Below are 23820 nucleotides of genomic sequence, written 5' to 3'. Positions count from 1 at the left end.
CCCACCCCGGCGAGGCTGACCTCCTGCTGCCGGCCGACCTCAGCGGGACGGAGATGCTGTTCCTAGTCCAGGGGCCGGAGCGAGGGAGGGGCCGGGGGCGGCCGGCCAGGGCTCCCCGCGGCGGGCGCTCGTCCCCCCGGAGCCCCGCTTGGATCTGCTGCTGGGTGCTCGCCGGCTGCCAGGCGGCCTGGGCTAGGGACCTGCCCTCCTCCTCCAGCCGCCCACTTTCTCCTTGCCAGGAGGTGAGCCGCACCTGGTCCTTTACCTGGAGTTTGCGGGTTGGGGGGTGGTGGTGGTGAGGGGTGGTGCCTGTTTATTTTCCTGTTTGCCGTCACCGTTTCCCTTCTTTGGAGGACACGGGCTTTCGTTTATTTCAAGGGGTGAAGTTGCCCGCCCCAGGTGGCCGGGCAGGGGAGGGTGTGTGGCTTTGCAGTCCTTCGGGTGATGCTTTTTTGTTCGCGCTTGTGTGTTTTGGGGGCTCTGAAGGACTTCCTGGTGCCGTCTTTGGAGTGCCAGGCTTGAGGACCTGGGGCCGAGGGAGAGATTTCAGGAAGGGGAGGAGACAAGGGGAAGCCCCGCCAGTGGAATTTGGAGAACCATCCCTCTTCACAGCTTGTCCAGAGAGCCAGATACAGACACAGGAGCGTTTCCCGCTTCCCCCCACCCCCAGGTTCCTCCTCCCTTTCTCCACTCCCTCGTCTCTACAAACCCTTTCTTCCTACTCCCCTGCACTCAGCTTCCTGATAAGGCCCTAGGGATTTGCTAAACCAGTGCGTGTCGTTTGACATCCCTCTGGCAAATATAGATATGAATTAAGAAGGAAAAAAGAGTGTGTATTTAGGGAAGAGGCAGGTTGGTGATCTAAAAAATTAGAAACGACAGAGTGAATATGCTCCTTTTGGGAGGTGCTTCATCACCTGGCCGACGCGTTGCCGCTGTGTATTTTATAGCTTGAGGTTATTGTTGATTTATAGCCAGGAAGGACAAGGGTGATGAGATTTTCTCCTGCTTTTAGGACAACTGAACTTAGTGTGCCAAAAATTTATAGGGTGTATCTTTGGTACTTGTATTGGGTGTTTATCTTTTCCCTTTAGTGTTCCAGAAAGTGAATCCTCTTAATGAAAATCAATGAGAGGGGGGAAGCAACATTTCTGACCTAGTTTGAGTGATTATGTTGGAGGAGATGTGAAGAGTGGTTACTGTTTTTAGGAAGATTGCTGTGAATCGGGGTGATGTGTCATTTTAATTTATGTAGCAAAAATACATTAACCAGTTGCTCCTCTGAGAAGAAAGGCAAGGCCCTGTTCATTTGTGTATGTCTGTGACTTTTAAGTTTTACCTAGGCTTGAATTATAGAGTATCTGCGTTCTAGACATTATCCATGAATTTTCAGCTTCCTTTCCTATAGTAAGGGAAACAGAGCAAAGACGTGTGTGAACACACAGCAGTGTTGTTTTTGGGGAAATCAGGGCAGGCTCTCAACAAACAGCTGTGTTTAATTTCAGGGTTTATTAGTATAATTAGTTGTTTAACCTGTGTTCTCCAACTTTACCTATCATCTGGAAACAATCCATTCTTCCAGGTTTCCACAGAAAGATGCTTCTTGGACGTCCACAGGTTGAACAGCTGTGACAGGGCAATTTTTAAACCCCTTCCCCCTAACCTCCCAGCCCAAATATGGAGAGCATATTTCTAAAGTGAAAAGTCTTAAGCTTACTGTAACATTTCATTCTTAGTAATTATTGAAAGGCTGAAGGGAATGATTGAAGGGCCAGTGGCGGTGGGGTGATGTTTTTGGTCATTACGCCTAGACTTATCTTTTAGATAGACACATGTTCTGCACATGTACACCTAGAAAGAACAAAGTGTCTGTAACCTAAGACAGAAACATTGGAAGGAGAGACAGGGAGAAAACAGATAGAAGGTTCAGGAAGGCTGTGTTCAATTAATCCCAGCTCCTTGTTGCACTGGCTTTGGAAATTGCACATAAATCAGTCCCTTGAGGTCTCACGTTTTTCGCTATGAAAATGAGAATAAGTAAAACATAAAGGAAGATGCTGCTGAGCCTGCCTGTGGCTAGTTGTGTTTTCAAAAATGGTGCTGCACGGATCCATTTATGTTATTCCCGATGACTGACAAACAGTTGTAAGACAATTGATTGGGAGTTAGGAGTTCCTTTGGAAATTGGAGAGGCAAAGTGGTCTCCCAGGGGCTGAATCTGCTCCTTGACGTCTGGTCTAACCAGTTGAGCTAATTTATAGAATTGATCATTCTCTCTCTCTCTGACATTGTTTTTAAGTAGAAAGCTGGAAGGGCAGATTTTTTTTTCAGGCTTTGAGGGTAAGGGTCCTTTTGTCCTGGGGATGAGGAAGGGTGTCCTCTTGAGCTCATCCCTTTGCTTGAAGATATGGCTTTAGTAATGTGGAACAAATTTCTGTGAATAAGGACGCAGTTCACATAACCATTCTGCGTCCACTCCTGCCAGTTTATCCCTTTCTACCCATTTTTAGTAACAGGAGGTGAATGCCATATATGAGGTACAGTACCAGGTGGTGGGGAGGGGAGTGAGAATAAAGTGAAGGGGTCTAAGCTAACTCAATAATATGGGAGAATGTTGAAGAAGAGTATGGAAAAATGGAATCTGTAGGTAATTCTAAACATCATTTCCCCCAATAGATCAAATCTTACCCTTAGATATTTTTTATATATCAGAATTTTTATAAAAGTAGTCACGTTTAAGTAAATTTCATAGACTCATTTTCCTTGCTAGGTTTTAGGGGAAAGCAAAAAGGAAAAGAGAGGCACAGAAAATTGGCCTGGTAGTAGTCTAGTTATGGTTGTCTGACTTCAGAAAAAAGGTCCTTCAAAAGGAAGACTGGATTGTGAGTAGAAGTTTCACTTAGATTTTTGCAAGGATAAGACTCTGGGGGTGAAACTCACACAATACAGCTTCTTTGGTGAAAGCCATTGGATTATGGAGCCAAAAAGAGGAGGAAAACGATTGCTTTGGAATGCTCAGTTGGTGATCTCATCAGCCAGCACAAGCACAAACAGGAAGGCCGTAGTTTGGGGGGACAAAAATAAAGGTAGAGTCAGTGTGTCACCAGATAGACAAGGCTGATTTACAGGAATACCATGTGACTTTGGTAAATGATGTTTAAAGAAAAAAATAAGGAGTAGACATCAGAAAGCACAGAATTAAATATTCCTCAGCTTTTGTATGGCGAATTTATAAAGAGTAAATGTTTGCTGTGTTTTTTGACATCTGTTTTTACTTGTAAAATGCTAGTATTAAAAATGACCTACCTATCTTTATTGTGAGGATAAGGTGAGGTTAATATAAGTTAAAGGAAAAAAGTTCTATAAATGTGAGAGTTTATTATTACTAGAGTATTTGGCCTAGATATGGATATTTCAAAGTGTCTATAGCGAGACCTCAGAGGTTCATAGGATAGGCCTGCCCAAGAATTGGAATGGAAATTTTTACTTGTTCAGTAATAGGACTAAATGGGGCTGCCAGAGGAAAAAAGATAAAGGCCAACAAATGATTCAGACTTGGAGCAAGGTATTAGAATGTACAGTACACAAGAGTAAAAAAACAGAACTAAGTGGATTTTGTATGCATTATTTAAATTCTGTAAATTAAATCACAAAATAGCTTAATTCTTAGTTCCAAACCCACTGCTGTAAAGTCAATTCTAACTCAAAGTCACTCTGTAGAACAGAGTAGAGCTGCCCCATAGAGTTTCCAAGGCTGTAATCTTTGCTAAAGTAGACCACCACGTATTTCTCCTGCGGAGTGGCTGGTGGGTTCAAACTGCTAACCTTCTGGTTAGCAGCCCTGCGCTTAACCACAGCACCACCAGGGCTCCTTAATTCTTAGTTCACTGCTCTAAAATCCTATGTAATGCGATTCTACTGACCTCTCTGAATCTTTATTGATTGATGACTTTGTTTTTTGCCAACAGTTTTTATTTCACAAACATTTATTGAGCTTATACTATGTTTCAGGCAAAATTTCAGATGGTGCAAAATTATAAATAAAATGATATGATTTAATTGGGTAAGGGTGAGAAATATTTAAACAAACATTTGCATTTAATTGAGTTGGTGCCACAAGAGAAGAAAGGGAGAAAGGGACAGTCAGATCTCCTGGGAGGATCAGAAAAGGGTCTATAGAGGAAGTGAGTGAACCTTGAAAGATGAGTAGGAATTTGCCAAACAGACAAGGGTCCAGATACAAGTGTGGACTAGGTTGGAAGTGGAGAGACATTTCGGGTGTAGAATGCAGCTTGAAAAAAAATCAGACACACAAAACAGTGTTGTATTATAATTTGTAATAACTAGAGTACAACATACAATGAGGAGCTTCATGAGATGAACCTGAGAGGCAGGCAGGAGCTGCCCAATCATAAGGGACCTCATGCCATGCTAAGAAGCTGATCTTAATTTGGTAGGTGATGGGGAGCAGTAGAAGGATTTAAATAACAGGAGTTATAAAATATGCTTTAGTCTGGCAACAATATGGTGGCTACACTAGAGAGGCGAGGAATAGAAAGAGATGAGACCAGTTAGGAATCTATTGTAATAGACCAGATAAAGGATGACAAAACCTCAACTGAGGAGTAGCTATGAAGGTGGAAACAAGGGCATGATGTTTGAAGATAGAATTGATGGTAAATGGATGGGGGTGGTAAGGGAATGAAAGGTTCTGGTTTGATTAGAAGTTAGTGTCTCTAACCTCCATGAGGGGGAATGTGAGGAAGAAAAGATAACAAGGTTGGTTCTGGAGAGGTTAACTTTGATTTATGGAGAGTTTGACTTTGAGTAGAGTTGTTCAGTAAGCAGTTAAGTATCCGGCCCTGTTACTCGGGAGAAGTGGCACAGTATGGAGTTGTGAGAAAAGGGAGAAGAGCCTCTGATGAAGAAAGGGGTGGTTGTAGTGTAAATTGCCCAAAGAAATAAATAATAAGATGAGGACTGATAAGAGAAGATTAGATTTGGCAGTTAGGTCATTGGTGATCAATGCCAAATTGGTTTCTGTGGAGAAGTGGGGAGGTGTTGAGTATTAATTGGGAGGTGAGACAGGAGTGATAAAAGTGTAGAATTTTGTTATATAGTCTTCCTAGATTTGGTAAGCTATTGGGTCTTCCAAGCTCTGATAAATCAAGAGACTTGTAAACGGCTATGTCTTCTGCTTCAGACTTTAAAGAGAACAGTTGAGAAATATCCTTTGTGCAGGAAGTCATGACCTATGGGTGGAGAAGCCAGAGAAACTAAAGTTCTACCATCACCAAAGAAGTTAGGACTCAGCCTCTGGATTTCAAGCAGTTGACATAATTAATCTTGCCTGTTATGCGTGTGGAGGTGAATTTTCCATTTCAAGTTCTTATGCTCAGAACCATTTCTCATGTTTTAGGCAAATGTGAGCAAGTATTCACACCATCAATATTTACAATGTAAAAATAAGAGTTGACAGATCTGTGAAGTATCATATTTTAGCATAAGGAATGGAAATAGCAGAGCACAATATACAGTGGCACGTTTTCCTATCAGAATGTATTCTTCAGCAGTGTCTTGGATCTTAAAATAACTCTTTATTGTCAGAAAACACCTGTCAAATTTTGGTTGCTTTTTTCTCCCCCCTGAAGAGACCAGGGATAGGTCTATTCCTTTTCCCATTTCTTAATCTAAATTATATATTATATTTCAATATTCAACACATTTACTGTGTACTTATGTACCAGGTACTGGCAGTAAAATGGTTAAAAAAATGGACCTTGCTCTCATGGAAGTTTATAATCTATTGGGGCAGATTCAAAACCAGCCACACATCATAAATTGCATTTTTGATAAATGCTATGGAAAAAATTCATCATGGAGAAGACATTTAGCCCAAGGCCAAAAGATGAGTAGGAGTGTTTTGGGTGAAGGGTGTGGCTGGTGGTAATAGAACATCTCAGGCTCAGAAAGCCAATTCCTATAACCTTCCTTAACCTCTCCTGGGCTGCTAAAGACAAAGAATCTTTTCTCTTCTTTGAATTTCTAGTTTTCTATTGTTCACTCTCTGGCACGTGTATGCCCTCCTACAAATGTTTCATATACACGGGGCCTCCCTGTATGGTTGGGTGTACAAGGGCATCTAGCTGAGGGAGCAAGTAAGAGCTAGAATCTATCTGTGGGTCTGCATCCATTCCTTACTTCTTTACATTGGGTTGTTCCAGTGCTTAATCCTTGGCCTTCCTATCTTTTGTCTGTCTTCACACTCTTGGTGATATCATTCAGTCTCTTGGCTTTAACAAACATCTGCATGTGGACAGCTCCCAAATTTACATCTTCTGTGCCCCTGGGTTTCCCACAAGGATAGCCTCCACTTCACTTAGATAGTATATCTACCTCAAACCTGACTTTTGCTCCAAACCTACCCTTTTTTGTAGTCTTTCACATTTAATTTGATGGCAGCCGCATCCTTCTAATTGCTCAGGCCTAAAACTGTGGTGGTGGTGGTGGTGGTTGTTGTTAGCTGCCATCGAGTTGATTCCAACTCAGCGACCCCATGTACAACAGAATGAAACACTGCCCGGTCCTCTACCATCCTCACAATTGTTGTAATGCTTGAGCCCATTGTTGCAGTCACTGTGTCATTCCATCTAGCTGAGGGTCTTCCTCTTTTTTGCTGACCCTCTACTTTACCAAGTATGATGTCCTTCTCCAGGGACTGATCCTTCCTGATAACATGTCCACAATATGTGAGATGAAGTCTGGCCATCCTTGCTGCTAAGGAGCATTGTGGCTGTATTTCTTCCAAGACAGATTTGTTCTTTCTTTTAGCAGCCCATGGTATATTCAGTGTTCTTCGCCAAAACAGTAATTCAAAAGTGTCAATTCTGCTTCCGTCTTCCTTATTCATTGTCCAGCTTTCGCATGCATATGAGGCAGTTGAAAACACCATGGCTTGGGTCAGGTGCACCTTAGTCTCCAAGATGAAATCTTTGCTTTTTAACACCGTAAAGAGGTCTTTTGCAGCAGATTTGCCCAATGTAATGTGTCATTTGATTTCTTGACCCCTGCTTCCATGGGTGTTGATTGTGGATCCAAGTAAAATGAAGTCCTTTACAACTTCAGTATTTTCTCCATTTCTCATGATGTTGTTTATTGGTCCAGTTGTGAGGATTTTTGTTTTCTTTATATTGAGGTGTAATCCATACTGAAGTCTTTGATCTTCATCAGTAAGTGCTTCAAGTCCTCTTCACTTTCAGCAGGCAAGGTTGTTGTCTGCATAATGCAGGTTGTTAATGAGTCTTCCTCCAATCCTGATGCCCCATTCTTATTCACATAGTCCAGCTTCTTGGATTATTTGCTCAGCATACAGATTGAATAAGTATGGTGAAAGGATGCAACCCTGACGCACACCTTACCTGACATTAAACCACGCAGTATCTCCTTGCTGTATTCGAACGACTGCCTCTTGATCTATGTACGTGCTCCTCACGAGCACAATTAAGTGTTCTGCAATTCCCATTTTTCACATTGTTATCCATAATTTGTTATGATCCACACAGTCAAATGCCTTTGCATAGCCAATAAAACACAGGTAAACATCTTTCTGGTATTTTCTGCTTTCAGCCAGGATCCATCTGACATCAGCAATAATATCCCTCGTTCCACGTCCTCTTCTGAATCCGGCTTGAATTTCTGGCAGTACCCTGTTGATATACTGCTGCAGCCATTTTTGAATGATCTTCAGCAAAATTTTACTTGTGTGTGATATTAATTATATTATTGTTTGATAATTTCTGCATTCTTTTGGATCACCTTTCTTTGGAATAGGCTTAAATATGGATCTCTTCTAGTCAGTTGGCCAGGAAGCTGTCTTCCAAATTTCTTGGCATAGACAAGTGGAGTCTCCGCTAATTCTTCTTTTACTCCCATACCCTCTTTTCTCTCTGTCAAAATAGCTGGAGTCAGACTTGTTTGTCTCTCCATCTGCACCACTCTGGGACATGCCACCATTCTATCTTGTTGGACTATTGCTATAAATTCCCATCTTGATCTCTTTTAGTTTGATCTTAGAAGGTTAAATTAGTAGCTCAGTTAGAGAGGTCATATTTAAAACATAAGTCAAAAACTACTTTTTTTCTGCTTAGAACCCTTCTGAGGCCTTACTGGAATGAAAACCGAATCTATGATGGTAGCTTACAAGGCCCAATATGATCCCGCCCCCATTAAACTTCTGATGACATTCTTGACCACTCTCCTATTTTTTTATTCTGCTTCGGCCATCCTGGTTGAACACTCTTCTTGTTCTTTATAGAGTATGTTATGTAAGCTCCTTCCTCAGGCTCTCTGCATGACCCTTCTCTCTTCGTAGAACATTTCTGCCCTCAGATACTTGGGTAACTTTCTTCCTTATGTCCTTCAGGTTTCTACCCAACTGTCATCTTTTCAGCAAGGCCTTCCCTAATCACCTGCTTAAAATGGCAACTCCCTCTTCTTTATCCCCGTTTCATGCTTTTATTTTTTTCCACAGTACTTTCCATCATCTGTCATAGTATGTATTTTAGTCGTTTACTTTGTTTGTATGACTCTAATGTATTGTAAGCTCCATAAAAACAATATTTTTTCTTTTTTCTTTTTTTTAAAACTATATGCTTAGCACCTCAAACAGTGCCTAACACATTGTCTGTACTTCTAATTATTTCCTCAAGATAGATTACTTGCAACAGAAATCTTAGGTTGAAGGATATGAACTATACCCTGGCCAACATTGAAAATTGTTGTTTATTTATCATTACTAATTTGATGGTGGAAAATGCATCTCATTGTAATTTACAGTATTTGATAACTAATGATGATTAATATTTCTCATGTCACAGCTTTTTGCATTTTAGCTTTTCTGCATTTTCTATGTAGGTGTTTTTATTTTTTAGGATAAATTTCTTTTTGTTATCTGTATGAGCTTTCAATATAGGAAGGATAATATATCAAATATATTGAAAATATATTTCCCTAGATTTTTTCTTCTGTCTTTTGAGCTAATATTATACTCAGAGAAAGCAATGATTTGTTTAGACCAAAAAACATAAATGAAATTTCTTTCTTTCTTAATCAAAATGAACTAAATTTTAGTTAAAAAAAAAAAGAAAAAAAGAACTTACGTTTGGTACAGAGTACCTTATTAAAGTCCTACAATATATGAAGTCTATTCGTGTGTTTCACTGAGAAAAATATTAAAGTAACTGCAAATTGACTCAAGAATTCTTGGGCTTGGGTTGACATTTTTTGTTTTAAGGGTATGATTCTGAAATTTCAGGACAGTGCTGCTTCATTCACTGTTACTTCTTTTTCAGTGGCCATTCATATATTTATTTGTTCATCTAGCATTTAATGAGTTTCTATCATGTATTTCTAGAATAGAGAAATGAATATGTAAATCTGTGATTATAGTACAGATGGGTTAAGTCTTGTGATAGAGACATGCACAGGGTTATATAGAAGCACATAGAAGGGGCAAGTAGATCAGACTATGGAGTCCTGGTCTCAGGGGAAGTGATGTTTGAGCTGAATCTGGAAGGTTTCTAGAAGTGCTTTATAGGATTCATAGAAGTCAACATATCTCAGTCAAAGAAAGAGTGTGTGCAACAGCACAGACAAATGAAATAATATGACCATTCCAAGGGCTAGAGTGAAGCCTCTGTATGTGGGAGTGGTAGGAGATGACTAGATTATGAGGAAGGTAGAGACTCAGGATCTTTTGAGGAAAGCTATGAAGTCATTGACATCAGATTAGAAGAAATGATTCTGTCTGTGAGTGGAGGATGATAAAAGGTGGATCATACTGGAGGCAGGAAGATCAGTTAGGAAACTTGACTTTCCCACAGGGAGAAGGAAAAAAAAAGAAAAAAACCAGAGCTAAGCAAATGGTAGTGAGATTGGAGGGAGAGGGAACTGACATCTGTTTAAAGAGATACTGTTTTCAGGAATCAGATTCTGACGGAGAAGTAGCAGTCTATTATGACTTCTAGGATTTCAGCCTTAGGCTATTGGGATGCTGCCTTTCATTGAGATGGAGAATGCAGGAGTAGGAGGAGGCTGGAGGGAGAGAGAGTGACTTCAGTATTGGACATCCTGAGTTTAAAGTGCCCAAGGGACATCCAAGCAGTGCTGTCCTGGAGACAGCTGGATGTACAGGAGTTAATCCGAAAGACAGTTTGGGAGTCATGAGCACATAAGTGCTAATTGAAGCCCTTGGTGTTCATGAAGTCACTTAGGTTCTGAGCATATAGCAAGAGCAGTGGGCCGAGGGGAGTGCTTAGGGAAGCACTTAGGGAAGCGTCAGCATTTAGGAAGCCAGCAGAACAAGAAGCATTTGAAAATGAAACTGAGAAGGCATCCCCAGTGGAGCGTGAAACCACAGAGGCTGGCTGTAGGCTGATGGGGATAGACTGGTAAATACTGAGTATGGCATAGACATGGCGATTCTTTTTTATTTATTTGTTGTTGCTGAAAATATATACAGCTAAACATACACCAGCTTAACAATTTCTACATGTATAATTCAGTGATATTGATTACTTCTTCAAGTTGTGCAACCATTCTCACCTTCCTTTTCTGAATTGTGCCTCCCCTATTAATGTAAACTCACTGCCCCCTAAGCTTGCTGTGTAACTTTTTAAGTTGCTGTTGTCAATATAATCCCATATAGCTAATTCTTTAAAAAGAGCATGATGCTCAAGGCAGACATTCTTTACTAATTAAGCGAATCTGTTGTTTGGTTTAATGAAGACTTCAGGGGATATTTTTGAGTTAAGGTTTAAAGATTATCTCTAGGCAATGGTTTCAGGGGTTCATCTAGGCTCAATGGCTCTAGATAGTCTGGATTCCATGAGAATTTGAAATTCTGTTCATCATTTTTTTTTCCTACTTTTGGTCAAAGATTCTGCAGAAGATTCTGTAGACTCTTTAATCAAAACATTCAGTAATGGTAGCTGGGCACCATCCAGTTCTGGTCTCATGGCAGAGGAGGCATTTGTTCATGGAGGCAATTAGCCACACATTCCACTTCCTCCTTCGATTTCTGACTCTCCTTCCTCTGTTGCTCTAGGTGAATAGAGACCAATTGTTATACCTTGGATGGCAGCTTGCAAGCTTTTAAGACTCCAGGCATTCCACAACGAACTAGGAGGTAGAACAGAAGCACTAAAAATGGCATTAGGCCAACTGGCTGGGATGTCCCATGAAACCAAGACATGGTGATTCTTAATGTTCAGCAAGGCATTTGAATTGTCATCATTTCTTGGTGTTTAATATCCTGAAATTGAGGGCTGAAAGAATCGACCATTAGGAATGTAAGTTTATGCAGACTTCTGTTATATAATTATTGGGCATATCAATGCATACAAGGATATAACTTGAATCAAATATAATGGTATAGTTAGGCAGATTCCTCAATATCTGAGTAAATGTACCCTAAGGTTGGAGTTGCTGGGTGGTACAAATGGTTAAGCATTAGACTACTAACTGAAAAGTTGGCAGTTCAAACCCACCCAGAGGCACCTCAGAAGTAAGGCCTGGTGATCTGCTTCCAAAAGTCACAGCCTCGAAAAGCTTACGGAGTGCAATTCTACTGTGTACATATGGGGTCACCAGATCACCATGAGTTGGAATCAACTTGGTGGCAACTAACAACAACAACAACATCCTAAGGTTGTTAATTTAAGGAATTGATACTAAGCTAGGGAAGGTCTCCAATGTAACACCTTTGAGTTTAGTATCTGGTCTCTGTCTTGTTACTATTTTACTATAACTGTTTTAACCATTTCTTTGGCTTTAAGAATTCTTCCCTGAATGTTGTAAATAGTTAACACATTTGGCTGCTAACTGAAAGGTTGGAGGCTCAAATCCACCCTGAGGCACTTCAGAAGAAAGGCCTGGCAGTCTACTGTATTTTCAGGCAAATAACGCTCGCCTTCTACGTTTGTTTGCCAACCACACCCTCCCCCCATGAGGTATTTTCATAAGCGCCCCCTGCCAATTTTTTTTACGTATTGCTGTAAAAAAATAGTGTAGCATGCTTACAAAAATACCTTGTGCAAACAAACGTAGAAGGCGCGCATTATTTGCATAAAAATAATGGTACTTCCAAAAAAATCAAGCATTATAAACCCTATGGAGCATAGTTCTAATCCAACACATATGGGGCCGGCATGAGTTGTAATTGAATGGCAACTGGCTTTGGCTTTAAGGTTTATTCAAATTTTGTAAAGTCAGAAAACTGGGAAAGATGCCTAATGAGTTGGAAAGCAGAATTGGGATTGAAATTGATTTTGAAAGGCTAGAATAATATACAAACACACACAATTAGTTTAAATGTAGACTGTTCTTTTTGGTTCTGAAAATTAAGTGTTTAAGCATAGATGGGGAGATCTTGCTTAAAAGTACATTTGAGCCACAAATGTCATGTGGGTGCTAAAAGCAATGGTAGGAATCTTAGATCCTATTAATATGACCACAGTGCTTGGCTCCTGAAAGGTAGACATTTAACTTAGGTCAGTAATTCAACTTAGGTGCTATATTTGACATAGGGAGATGGCTTGAGGTACAATTAGGAAGATGAATCATTTGGAAATTATGTCACATGAGGACTGATCAGAGGAATTGGAGATTTTTAGCTTGGAGAAGATTTAAGGGGGACATGATATTGAGGTTCAGAATAATAGGTGCAGTTATTTATAAGAGGAATTAGATATATACTCATTTAGAGGACAGGATTGGGATTAGTGTGGAGTAGACAGAGGAAGGCAGCTTTTCTAAGAAGGTGTTTTATATCTGTAGAGCCATGAGGTTCTTTTTTGTACTCTGAAACTTGCAGGGCTCCTGCTTTGGGTGGATTGCTGGTATGGGTTGCATCTATAGGAACAATGAGTTCCTGTTAACAGCACTGTGCCTATATTATAATGGTGGATTTGAAGGGCAGTTCAGTGACTGCTCTGGTGATACAGTGGTTAAGAGCTCAGTTGCTAACCAAAAGGCCGACTGTTTGAATCCACCAGCAACTCCTTGGAAACCCTATGCGGGCAGTTCCGCTCTGTCCTGTGGGGTTGTTATGAGTCAGAATTGACTTGAGGGTGATGGGTTTGGTTTTTTTTTGGTTTTCAATGACTGCTCAAGGCTGTATACATTCCTGCTGTTAACAGGTGAGAAGATAAATTTTTATCCTTGGTGCTTTAGTCTCAGCACACACTCTCTTAATCTTTTATACTTTGCACTTTAGAGGAGCCCTGGTGGCGCAGTCGTTAAGCTCTTGGCTGCTAACTGAAAGGTCGGCAGTTTGAACCCATCAGCTGGTCCTCGGGAGAAAAATGTGGCAGTCTGTTTCCGTAAAGATTCCAGCCTTAGAAACCCTATAGGGCCCTTCTGTTCTGCCCTGTAGGGTTGCTATGAGTCAAAATCGACTGGAGGGCAAAGGGTTTGATTTTGGTTTTTGGACTTTGCAGTTTAAGATGGCTGTGTGTTGATATAAAACAAAACAATGCCCTTTTGTGTTTAATATCCTAAAAATTGAGAGCTGGAAGAAGCCACTATTTGGAATGTAAATTTATGTAGACTTCTATTATATAATTCTTGGGCATATCAATAATGCATGTAAGGATATAACTTGAACCAAAATAACAGTTGCTTGTTACATCTGAGCATGTTATGCTAGAAAAGTGCTTTCCCATCTAAACAGTAGACAAGTATTTAATATTATTTTTTGTGGTTTAATTTTTTACATTTGTCACTTTTAAAATTTAAAAGCAATACATGTACATTCTAGAAAAATGAAGCACTAAAAACCCTCATAATTCCACCAAATACACATACTACTTTTAACATTTCGGCATTTGTGATAGGAGTAATAAATAACAATAAGAACGATAACCAGGTACAATTTTAAGTGCATTTCGTGTATTAACTAAGTGCTCAGCTGCTAACCAAAAGGTCAGCAATTTGAACCTACCGGCCGCTCCACAGGAGAAAGATATGGTAGGCCGCTCCACAGGAGAAAGATATGGTAGTCCTCTTCCATAAAGATTTATGGCCTTGGAAACTGTACGGGGCAGATCTGCTCTGTCGTGTAGAGTCTCTGTGAGTTAGAATCGAATCGACTTCATGGCAGTGGGGTTTTGGTTTTTTAAAACTCTTAATGTGCTTAGTCCTAATATTTTCCGGTGGATTAAGTTACTTGTGAGCTCATGCTGCTTGGCCCAGAGCCCACACTCTTAACCATCATGCTGTAGTGCCTCTATCACACATATAAAATGTCCTCTGCATATATTTCATTATGAATATTCAGATGTTTACAAAATGGTAATATTCTGCACATGCAGTTTGGTAATCTACTTTTTTTTTCATTTAAAAATGTGTTCTGAACTTAGTCCCATATTTTGACTCATCTAGAATTTTAATCAATGCTTATTGCAAGGTAAGTCTCAGAATAGACAGTTTTCACAAATAGTATTTTGAACAATCCATAATTCATCCTTTCTCCATTGATTTGTTTTCTATACTGTGTACTGTGTATGAAGATATATATATATATATATACACTATTTACGCATCATATATGTAATATATATATGCAGAAACACTTATTTTTTTGTCCTATTTTGGGCTATTCATTCTGTACTATTGACTTTTTAAAATGATCTATTGATTTTTTTTTTTTAATACCAAGACTTCACAGACAGTTTTAAAATATGGTCTTATATAATACTTCTCATTTTTCTTTCTTTCAAAGATTTTTCAGGTGTTATCATTCATTTAGTCTTCCAGTTGAACTTCAGAATAATTTTGAAAAGTTTCTTAAAAATCTCACTGGAATTTTCTCCTGGATTCCGTTAAATCCTTTTTTTCTTTATATTATCTTTACATTTAAAAACATAGTCTGCTTGAGCATTTTTTTAGGCATTGTGTATTTCTCGACACAGTCTTTGTATTCCTTAGTATTTTATGTTACATAGCAGTTTTCCCCCACCATACTTATCTTTTAATCAATTTTTCCCTGATATGTTGAAAAGTCTTTGGCTTTTGGAAATTAATTGTATACCTAGTCTCTTACAGAGCTGTCTTGTTAATTCTAATATTTTTGTCAGTTACTTATCTTCATTTTCTTAATAACAAGTACCATTTATTAAGCAGTTAAACATGTGAAATACTTACATTAACAGTAATTCTCACAGCGATCTGTATCTCTGCTTTTAGAAATGAGGAAATGAAGCTCAAGGACAATTAATACCTAACAAAAGATGACAAAGCTAGTGAACCATAAAGTGGGGTATATCTGTCTCCAGACACACTTCACTTTCTACTGAACCCCATTGTCTCCTACTTTGCCTACAATGAACTGGCATATACACAGCTCCCTACAACTGATTCTTACAGACGATGTATCTTATTAAGTGCGCAGGGCAGCTATCTACAGTTTTCCCCCATTAGTCAAACACATTCAGCTCTCATTCTGTCTCTGCTAGAGTCTTGATCAGAATTTAATGAAGCAGAGCAATGTGTGGTTCTTCCATGGTGAGCAGCATGGGATAGGCACTGGACCTATGGTATTTTCTGCCTCTGCCTTTACCTGTGTAGTTCTGGAAATAAAAGATGGAGACCAAGAGGTAAGTGGGAGTGAAGGTGTTAGTCATGTCATCTTAACCCAGAAGCCTTTAAGACTTAAAAAAAAAAAAAAAGGCCAAGGTCTTTTTTGTTATTGAAAAAACAGTATATAACAAAGTAAATTCACAGATGATTATTATAATTGCTGTCAATAAGTTGTATACCTGTAAAAAGTTAAATTGGCAGAAGTGTGACAGATATACTTACAACAACCAAAAAAAAAAAAAAAAAAAAGCTGCTGAGGCTGCTTATGTACAACCAAAAACCTCATGGGATTTGGTTTCTTGGTTTGGAAGTTCAGTGTCATGGTTTCATGGGACATCCTAGTTAATTGGCCCAGTAGCCTATTTAGTGCTTCTTTTCTACCTCCTGGTTGGATTTGTAGTATCTGAGGTCTTAAAAGCTTGCAAGCAGCCATTCAAGGCACAACGATTAGTCCCTGTTCTCCTGGAACAACAGAGTAAGAAGGAGAGTCAGGAATAGGAGGAGGATATGGAATATGCCTCCATGAACAGTTGCCTCCTTTGCCATGAGACCAGAAGAACTGGATGGTGTCTGGCTACCATTACTGAACATTTTGATCACAAATTCCATGAATGAATCCTGATCAAAAGGAGGGAAATGCAGAACAGAATTTCAAATTTCCATGGACTCCAGACATCCTGGAGCCATAAAGTCTGGATGAACCCCTGAAACTATTGCCCTGAGATAATCTTTAAACCTTAAACCAGAAATATCCCCTGAAGTCTTCTTAAAACCAAACAATAATACTTTAGCTTAACTAGTTAAAAAAAAGTCTGCCTTGAGCATTATGCTCTTTTAAGAACTATCTACATGACAACTGCATCTCCAAAGATTAGAGGGCAGTGAGTTTATGTTAATGAGGGAGGAACAACTCTGAAAAGGTGGGGTGAGAATGGTTGCACAACTTGAAGAATGTAATCAATGTCACTAAATTGTGCATAGAAACTGTTGAATTGGTGTATGTTTTACTGTGTATATTCTCAACAACAACAAAATAGATAAAATTATAAAAAAAAATTGATGGATGATGGTCCTGTCATTTTTTTCAAAACTATTCTAATTTTTTTGTTCTCTTTCTTATCCCTCTCTCTTTTTTAAAGACATACATATCATTCTTTATAGGCCAGGCCTTGTTTTACACATATTAACCATTTAATAGCAGTCATTTGTTATTAGTCCATTCATTGCTCATATGTGAATGATACTGCCTTAAAGTGTGTTATTCAGATTTTTTTATGGGAAGGTTAAACCATTGCCTTATAGTCTTTTTTTTTAAACTTTATAATTCAAATTCCCTGTGTTTGAAGTGTACAATTTGATCGGTTTTGACATATGTGTGCACTCATGAAACTGTGATAATCAAGATAGCACACATTTCCCACAGTACCAAAAGTTCCTGCTTCCCCAATGTAGTCCATGTCTTCCTCTGTATACAATCATATGGCATATACTCTTTTTTTTTTTCCTGGCTTCTTTCACTCAGCATAATGATTTTGAGGTTCATTCATGTCGTGTGTCTCAATAGTTTGTTCCTTTTTATTGCTGACTAGCATTCCATTGTATGGCAATATCACAATTTGTTTATTCATTTACCTGTCTATTTTTAATATAATATGGTTCTAATCATAGTACTTGATATACTTAAACTACAGTATGATGATGTAATCTGTGAACATGAAGAACTAATTAGTGCGTACTCCAAATAGGTTGTTTATAAAGTTCAGCAGCAGTCTCAAATGCAAATGTAAGCATTAAAGGACTCTTGGCTTTCTGAGGTATTCTGGGGAGTAATTTAGTTTTCTGCTTCACTCAGGACTTAGTGCTGTACAAGACAAATCTTGATTTTTGAAGAGCTCATCATTAAGTTAGTCAGTTTGATATGCCTGTTATTGGAACTACTTCCACTTGCCTTCCTGACTGCTTATAGGTCATCTAAGTATCAATTAATGAATGTATGTCTCTCAGGGTACAATTGAGAAAGGTGGATCTTTAACTACTCATTCATATGCTAAAATGAGGACTTTGTGTAGTTGGTGGTAATGACCATTTGCATACTCTCTGGATGAGAGTTGACTTTGTGTTCCATGAGAAAGAATTAAATATAGTCGTTAGTAATTGAAATTATATTTGTATAAGTCATATATATATATTTGTGGGAGATGAGGGGTTTTTGGTTGACTAGCATATTGGTATTTAAAGCAAGGTAAGAATTCTTTTAGAATAATGGTAGTTTTGCAGATTTTGAAGATATCTATATCCAGCCAAAAAAAGATTAAAAAATTTAAAAGTCTCTAGGGAAGACAAAATGTATTACATAGTATGAACTATGATTGTGAGACTGGCCGAAGACTCCCATCTAATTTTATCTCTTCTTAGAGTCTGTCTTCTGTTGCAGTTAGTAATGACCTTGACTGGGCAAGGAGAATGAATGTGACTTGCTTCATTGTAGTACATTGTGCATTCTCTATAATGGACACAAATAGATGCAGGCCAGTCCTTAACCTGACCTTTCTTTCAGCTGTAAGTTTTAATGACTTTCCCCTCAAAACTAGACTCTTTACCTTTATTTTCTCAATTCTGTATGCTCTTTTCAACTCACTGTTGTCTGGCTTTTCTCCCAGTCATTTTCCTAAATCTCTTGTTATGGCTAGTAATCATCTCCTGATTACCAGTGGTTTCTTAATCTTCATCCTACTCCAGCTGTCTGCAGCGCTTAACTCTGTTTCCAGGCTGCTCTTCTGTTGCTTTCTGAGACACTGTTATCTTGTATCGTTCAATGTTATATTCCTATTTCTTTTGCTGACTCTCCTGTTCCCTCTTTTAAAATGTTGGTTATCCCATTTGATCTTCTTTGCTTTGCATTTTACATGTTTTCTGAGTGATCTTATCCATATATTCTTTCATTCTTATTTTTATGTACATAGAAATAACACATACTCAAAGTAAACAACTTGAGTAATTGGAACAAGTCAAAACGATGAAAATCACCTGCAATTCCACCTATCCACCCTTTGTAAACATTTTTCATACAGCTGCTTATCTTACCTACAACCTTTGCTTAAATGACTCCTAAACCCAACTTCTAATGCTTAGTTTTCCACCTAGTTCCAAAAGCACATTTACAATTCCTTAAAAGACATCTAGTAGGATGTGCGGAAACCCTGGTGGCTTAGGGGTTAAGAGCTACAGCTGCTAACCAACGGGTCGGCAGTTTGAATCTACGAGGTGCTCCTGGGAAACTCTATGGGGCAGTTCTTCTCTGTCCTGTAGGGTTGCTATGAGTCAGAATTGACTCGACGGCAGTGGGTAGTAGGACGTGCTGGACTTCTTTAAATTAAACACGGGAGTAGGCGGTGGGTTTGCTGATGTAAAATGAACACTTGCTGAATTGGACCTTCAGTGAACTGCTTTTTGGAAAAGAAACAATGAGTTAGAGAAATGATTTCTTAATACTTTTTCTGAACACAGTGCAGGTTTTTCTTAGACTTCTCATTTAGTCTCATGTCTAAAATAGTAGAACAAGTAAGCTAGTAGATGGAAACTTTGCCTTCAGAAGAAGAGCTACATCAAAGTGCCTCCCCTGGGAAAACCTTTAAAAAGCACTTGAAATACTTGTAAGATCTCCCTGGTCTTATCAGGATGGCAGTACAGCCTTGTTCTAAATAAAGGTCTCAAGCCACACTGTATCACCCTCGTTACAGAGATAAATTAAGTGGTTTCTGATAAGAATTTTTTTTTTGTTACAGCAAGAAAAGTACCATAACAATTGGCTCATATTTGTATATCCAGGTATATGACCCAAGGAAGTGTTCCCAGCAAATTCTTGGCCATTCCGTTCTCTCTAAAGAGTTGCTTCTTTCCCTGTATCCGTTTTTAGTTGAAATGTAGGCCATTAGAATGTATCCTCAGGAAACAGTTTTGTGACTGAAATGGATTTTATTTAGAAACTGTTAAAATAAAGACCGTAACTAATGATTATAGTTGTCAGCACATGAGCTCATTAGCTCTAAGTTCTTAAATGCAGCAAGGGAGAAATGTAAATGTAATTGTGGTATAGAAAATATTTTTGTTGGCTTATGGTCTTAAGGAAGAATACACTGCTTAAAATGAACAGATAATTTGTAGTGAAAATCATTGTGAAATGGGATCCTCATCTGGATATCTTTCTAAGTACTTTGTGGTTTAGAAACCTAACTGGCAGTGCCTTACACTGGCGGCTAAATCTCTTGGAAAGAGCCTTGACAAATCTCTTGGAAAGAGCCTTGATTTTTTACCTTCATGTGTTGTTGTTAGGGGCTGTTGAGTCGGTTCTGACTTGTGGACTAATGGATAAGGTGCCTGACTTCCGACCAGAAGATCGAGGGTTCAGATTCCTTCGTGGTTGCTGAAAAAACTTCATATAGTTTGTTTAAATAATTTTTGAAATGTTTTCATATTTTTAAACTTTAATATAAAAAAAAAAAACTCTAAAGAAAAAACCTAATTCATCTTCTCTAGTGTAGAATAGCAGCAAAAATATTTTTGTTTTTTTCTCCATAAATTAAATTTGGCAGTAGTTCAAATACTAACCATATTTAAGGAGACCGTTTGTTGCAGTGAATTCCTGTCCTGGCTCCACAGTCTACCTCATCTGTGATCATGGCTCAGTGAAAGCTGAATTTGATACTTCCCTGCATTCATGAAATCACAACCCTTCAAGCTTCTCCGCTTTACTTCCTCATGTACAGAGACTCTGGAAAAGCATCTTTTTCTTAGTGCTTTCTCAGTGACTTTACTGATGGAAATACAAAGAGCATATGGAAGCAGATATAGGCGTAGGTCTTAATTGTATGTTTTGGTAGACTGGTTTATTCAAGCAAATACAACAGGAGAACATGTTTGTTTAAAGTTTTTCTTTGTGCCAGCTGCTGCTTCCTCTTTTTTCTAGCCTGGCTTGCCAGAAATGTATACCTTTATTTCTGCTCTATTATACAAAAATTTCCAATGCCTTTTTTTTTTCCCCAGTGAATTAATTAGCTTCCTGAAAAACATAACAATATAGATCTAACATTCATAGGTTAGGAGTGTTGAGGATTTGTTATGATTTTGCTCAAAAATGATTAATTTTACTTAAAACTAAATATTTTTAATTTATTAGGATTATTTATATAGTTAGAAGTTTAATGTTTCTTAAATATTGTGTACAAAGTCAGCATCTTTTTAATAGCTTAAAAAGCATACAGTCTAATTATTTAGAGCAAAAGCTTTGTTTTTATTGCTCTTTTTTGAGGGATGGGAATGAATTGATAATGAGGTAATGTTCAACTGAATACATGTCTGCCAGAATGTGGTGGGATGAGTATTGGCCTAGGAGAGACCCCATTACAGGACTTTTCTTTTTAATTAGGTATGACCTTGAATGACTTGCTTTCTCTCAGACTGAGTATTTTCATTTGGAAAAGAGATTGGTTTAGATCATCTGTAAGGTCCTTTTCAAACCTGACATTTTATGACCTTTATTTCTTCTACTTTTATATTGTTAGGGAAACGGATTATATCTCTGCTGCTTGCTGGCTATCTTTATACTTTTTACTGAATGGGAATGTTTGGTGTCCAGTATGGTCACACTGGGCAGAGAGCTATAACTGGATAGTTTTTAGAGGATGAATACTGTCTACAGATAATCAACAAGAAGGCTTGGTGAGCCTGGCCTATACCATTTTTATTTGCTTCATCCCCCACCCTCCTTGCAATTTTGCCAACAGGTGATTTCTGTAATTTCATATAGTCTTCTAAATCAATTGTGGTTGGCACGAGAAACTTAATATTCCTCAAGGCAAGGTTTTAGGGCCTTAGAAGGTCTAACTTTCTATAATTCTGCCCTGGGTTATAGGATGCCCTAGAATAAGGAGGACTCATAATGTCAGCAGTAAATTACATCATGACTGTTTTCCTATGATTTTTCTGAAGGAAAAGACTCAGAAGTTGGTGATATGAGGCAGGCCTGTGTGGAATTTGCTTTTCATTTTAATCCTTCTCAGTTTATTTGCTGACCTTTTGGCCTGACTTCAACTGCTGAGACCTTGCTATGATGCTGTCTTAAAAGGGATGTTTTATAAGAAGAATTATTCCTGAATAGACATATATCATATGTACATGCCTCGTAGACAGAAAGGTTCAACATTGTAAAGATGTCTGTGCTCCCCAATTTAATCTGTACATTTAAAGAATCCCTCAAAATCCCGGTACAGTTTTTCCCCCTTAAGAGTGTATGTTTGTTGAAAGGGTGGGAGTGGAGAAGAAAATGATCCTCAGGTTCCTAAGATAGAATATGTTCTGAGACTAGGAACATGCTGAAAAAGAAATATGATAAGTGGAGGTACTTCCGTAAGTACCTAGAAGCAGGTAATATATGCCCAAGGAGCCCTGGTGGTGCAGTGGTTAAGCGCTCAGCTGCTAACTGAAAGGTTGGCAGTTTGAACCCACCAGCTGCTCTGCGGGAGAAGGATGTGGCAGTCTGCTTCTATAAAGATTTGCAGCCTTGAAACCCTGTGAGCAGTTCTACTCTGTCCTATAGGGTCGCTGTGAGTCTGAGACCACTTGATGAAAGTGGATTTGTTTGGTTTTGGGTGAATATGTGTCCATAGCTTTAAAATAAATATTTTTACCACGCAGGCTATGTCTAGTTCTATAATTATCCTAAGTAAATTGGCAGCTGAACAATTGTGTACGTTTAAGGTTGTACATCTCAGTGTTATTTATAGACAACCCAAATTTCCAATAGGTGACTGGTTAAATCAATTGTTTCCTCTATTAAATGGGAAACCATAGAGCTATTAAATGTGATGATATAGCAGTGTATTTATTCACATGGAGATTTACAGTATGGTAAGCAGATTATAAAACACGTCATGAAAACATTAGTGTAGGCATATAGATGTATCTACTTTGAAAAGTGTGCCAACAGTGGTTATTGCTTGGTGGCTCACACACTTATACACTTACCTCAATTTCTAGTTTTCTACAAAAAACATGGATTCTTTGAGAGGAAGTAGAGCATAATAGCTGAAGCAGTTGCGAGTGTAGGACTCTGGAGCCAGTCTGATGGGTTTAAATCTCAACTCTTACCACTTACTGGCTGGTAATCTTGAGCAAGTCAGTTTATTTCTTTGTGCTAGAATGATGATAATAACATACCTATCTTCTAGAGTTGTTGTGAGGATTCAACATATTAATAAACGTGAACTCTTTAGAGTAGCCGATAGTAAGTACCCTATTAGTGTTAGCTGTTAATACTGTGTAATGAAGAGAGAGCCAGACTCACTTAAAACGTTTCCAGAGTCAGTAAATCAAACTCTTTGGGGAGCTTACACATCCTTAATGATAACTTGACGGATGCCTGGTATGGAGCTTGGCCACTAACATACCCAGAATCCACAGGTAGAGGAAGTAGTCTCTTAGAGGATCAAGTGGTTGAGACAATTTGGTAAACTTTAAAAAGGAGTATGATGATTAGATGTTTACTTTTATTAAATAATAGTGTTCTTATAACAAAAGTGGTATAGAATATTTAGAAAATACAGAAATATGAATAACTACAATTTACATTTTGGTGTAGGTCCTTTCAGTTTATATTTTTCTTTTCGTATATATGTATGTAAAAACACACATCAGTGTACACAAACATATTTCTTAAATGAGAACAATTGGGATTACATTAACACTAGTTACCATCTAACATTTTTGATCATTTTCTGATGTGTATCAGCATTCTTGAAATCATAATTTTTAATGATTACATAGTATTTCATCTTAGGGTTATAATCAGAATTTATTTTACCAATCTCTATGGATCACAGTTTAGCTTTTGACTCTTATTTTAAATAATGCTGCATTGAGCATCTCTTTGTATAAAATATTGCTCAATTATTTTCTAAGGATAATATCGTAGGAATAGAATTTCTGAGTCAAAGAATATATCAAAAATATACACTTTTAAAGGTTTTGATACATACTGCCAAATTTCCCTACAGAAATGTTTTATTGATTTACATTTCTTTCAGCAATATTTGAATGTCCGTTTCTTGTCTTATTTGCTCATATACTTTCATTCATAATCTTTGTCATTTTTACTAAAAAAATCTAATTATTTTGTATTTTTTAAAT

General features: G+C 38.2%; 1 protein-coding gene across 1 annotated transcript in view; it reads left to right on the top strand.

Annotated features, from left to right (window-relative positions):
• The first annotated feature begins 53 nt into the window (after window positions 1-53).
• The window catches only part of ELAPOR2 (endosome-lysosome associated apoptosis and autophagy regulator family member 2), a 174653-nt gene continuing 150886 nt past the window's right edge, over window positions 54-23820 (top strand). Inside the window, exon 1 of the mRNA XM_004381480.1 lies at window positions 54-242. Within this exon, the coding sequence (XP_004381537.1) occupies window positions 54-242 (189 nt within the window). The remainder of the gene's footprint in view (window positions 243-23820) is intronic.

This window comes from Trichechus manatus, unplaced genomic scaffold (assembly GCF_000243295.1).
Source record: "Trichechus manatus latirostris isolate Lorelei unplaced genomic scaffold, TriManLat1.0 scaffold00085, whole genome shotgun sequence".
NCBI lineage: Eukaryota > Metazoa > Chordata > Mammalia > Sirenia > Trichechidae > Trichechus > Trichechus manatus.
The sequence above is the reverse complement of the archived record's forward strand: the minus strand, read 5'-3'. Positions and strand labels throughout refer to the sequence as shown.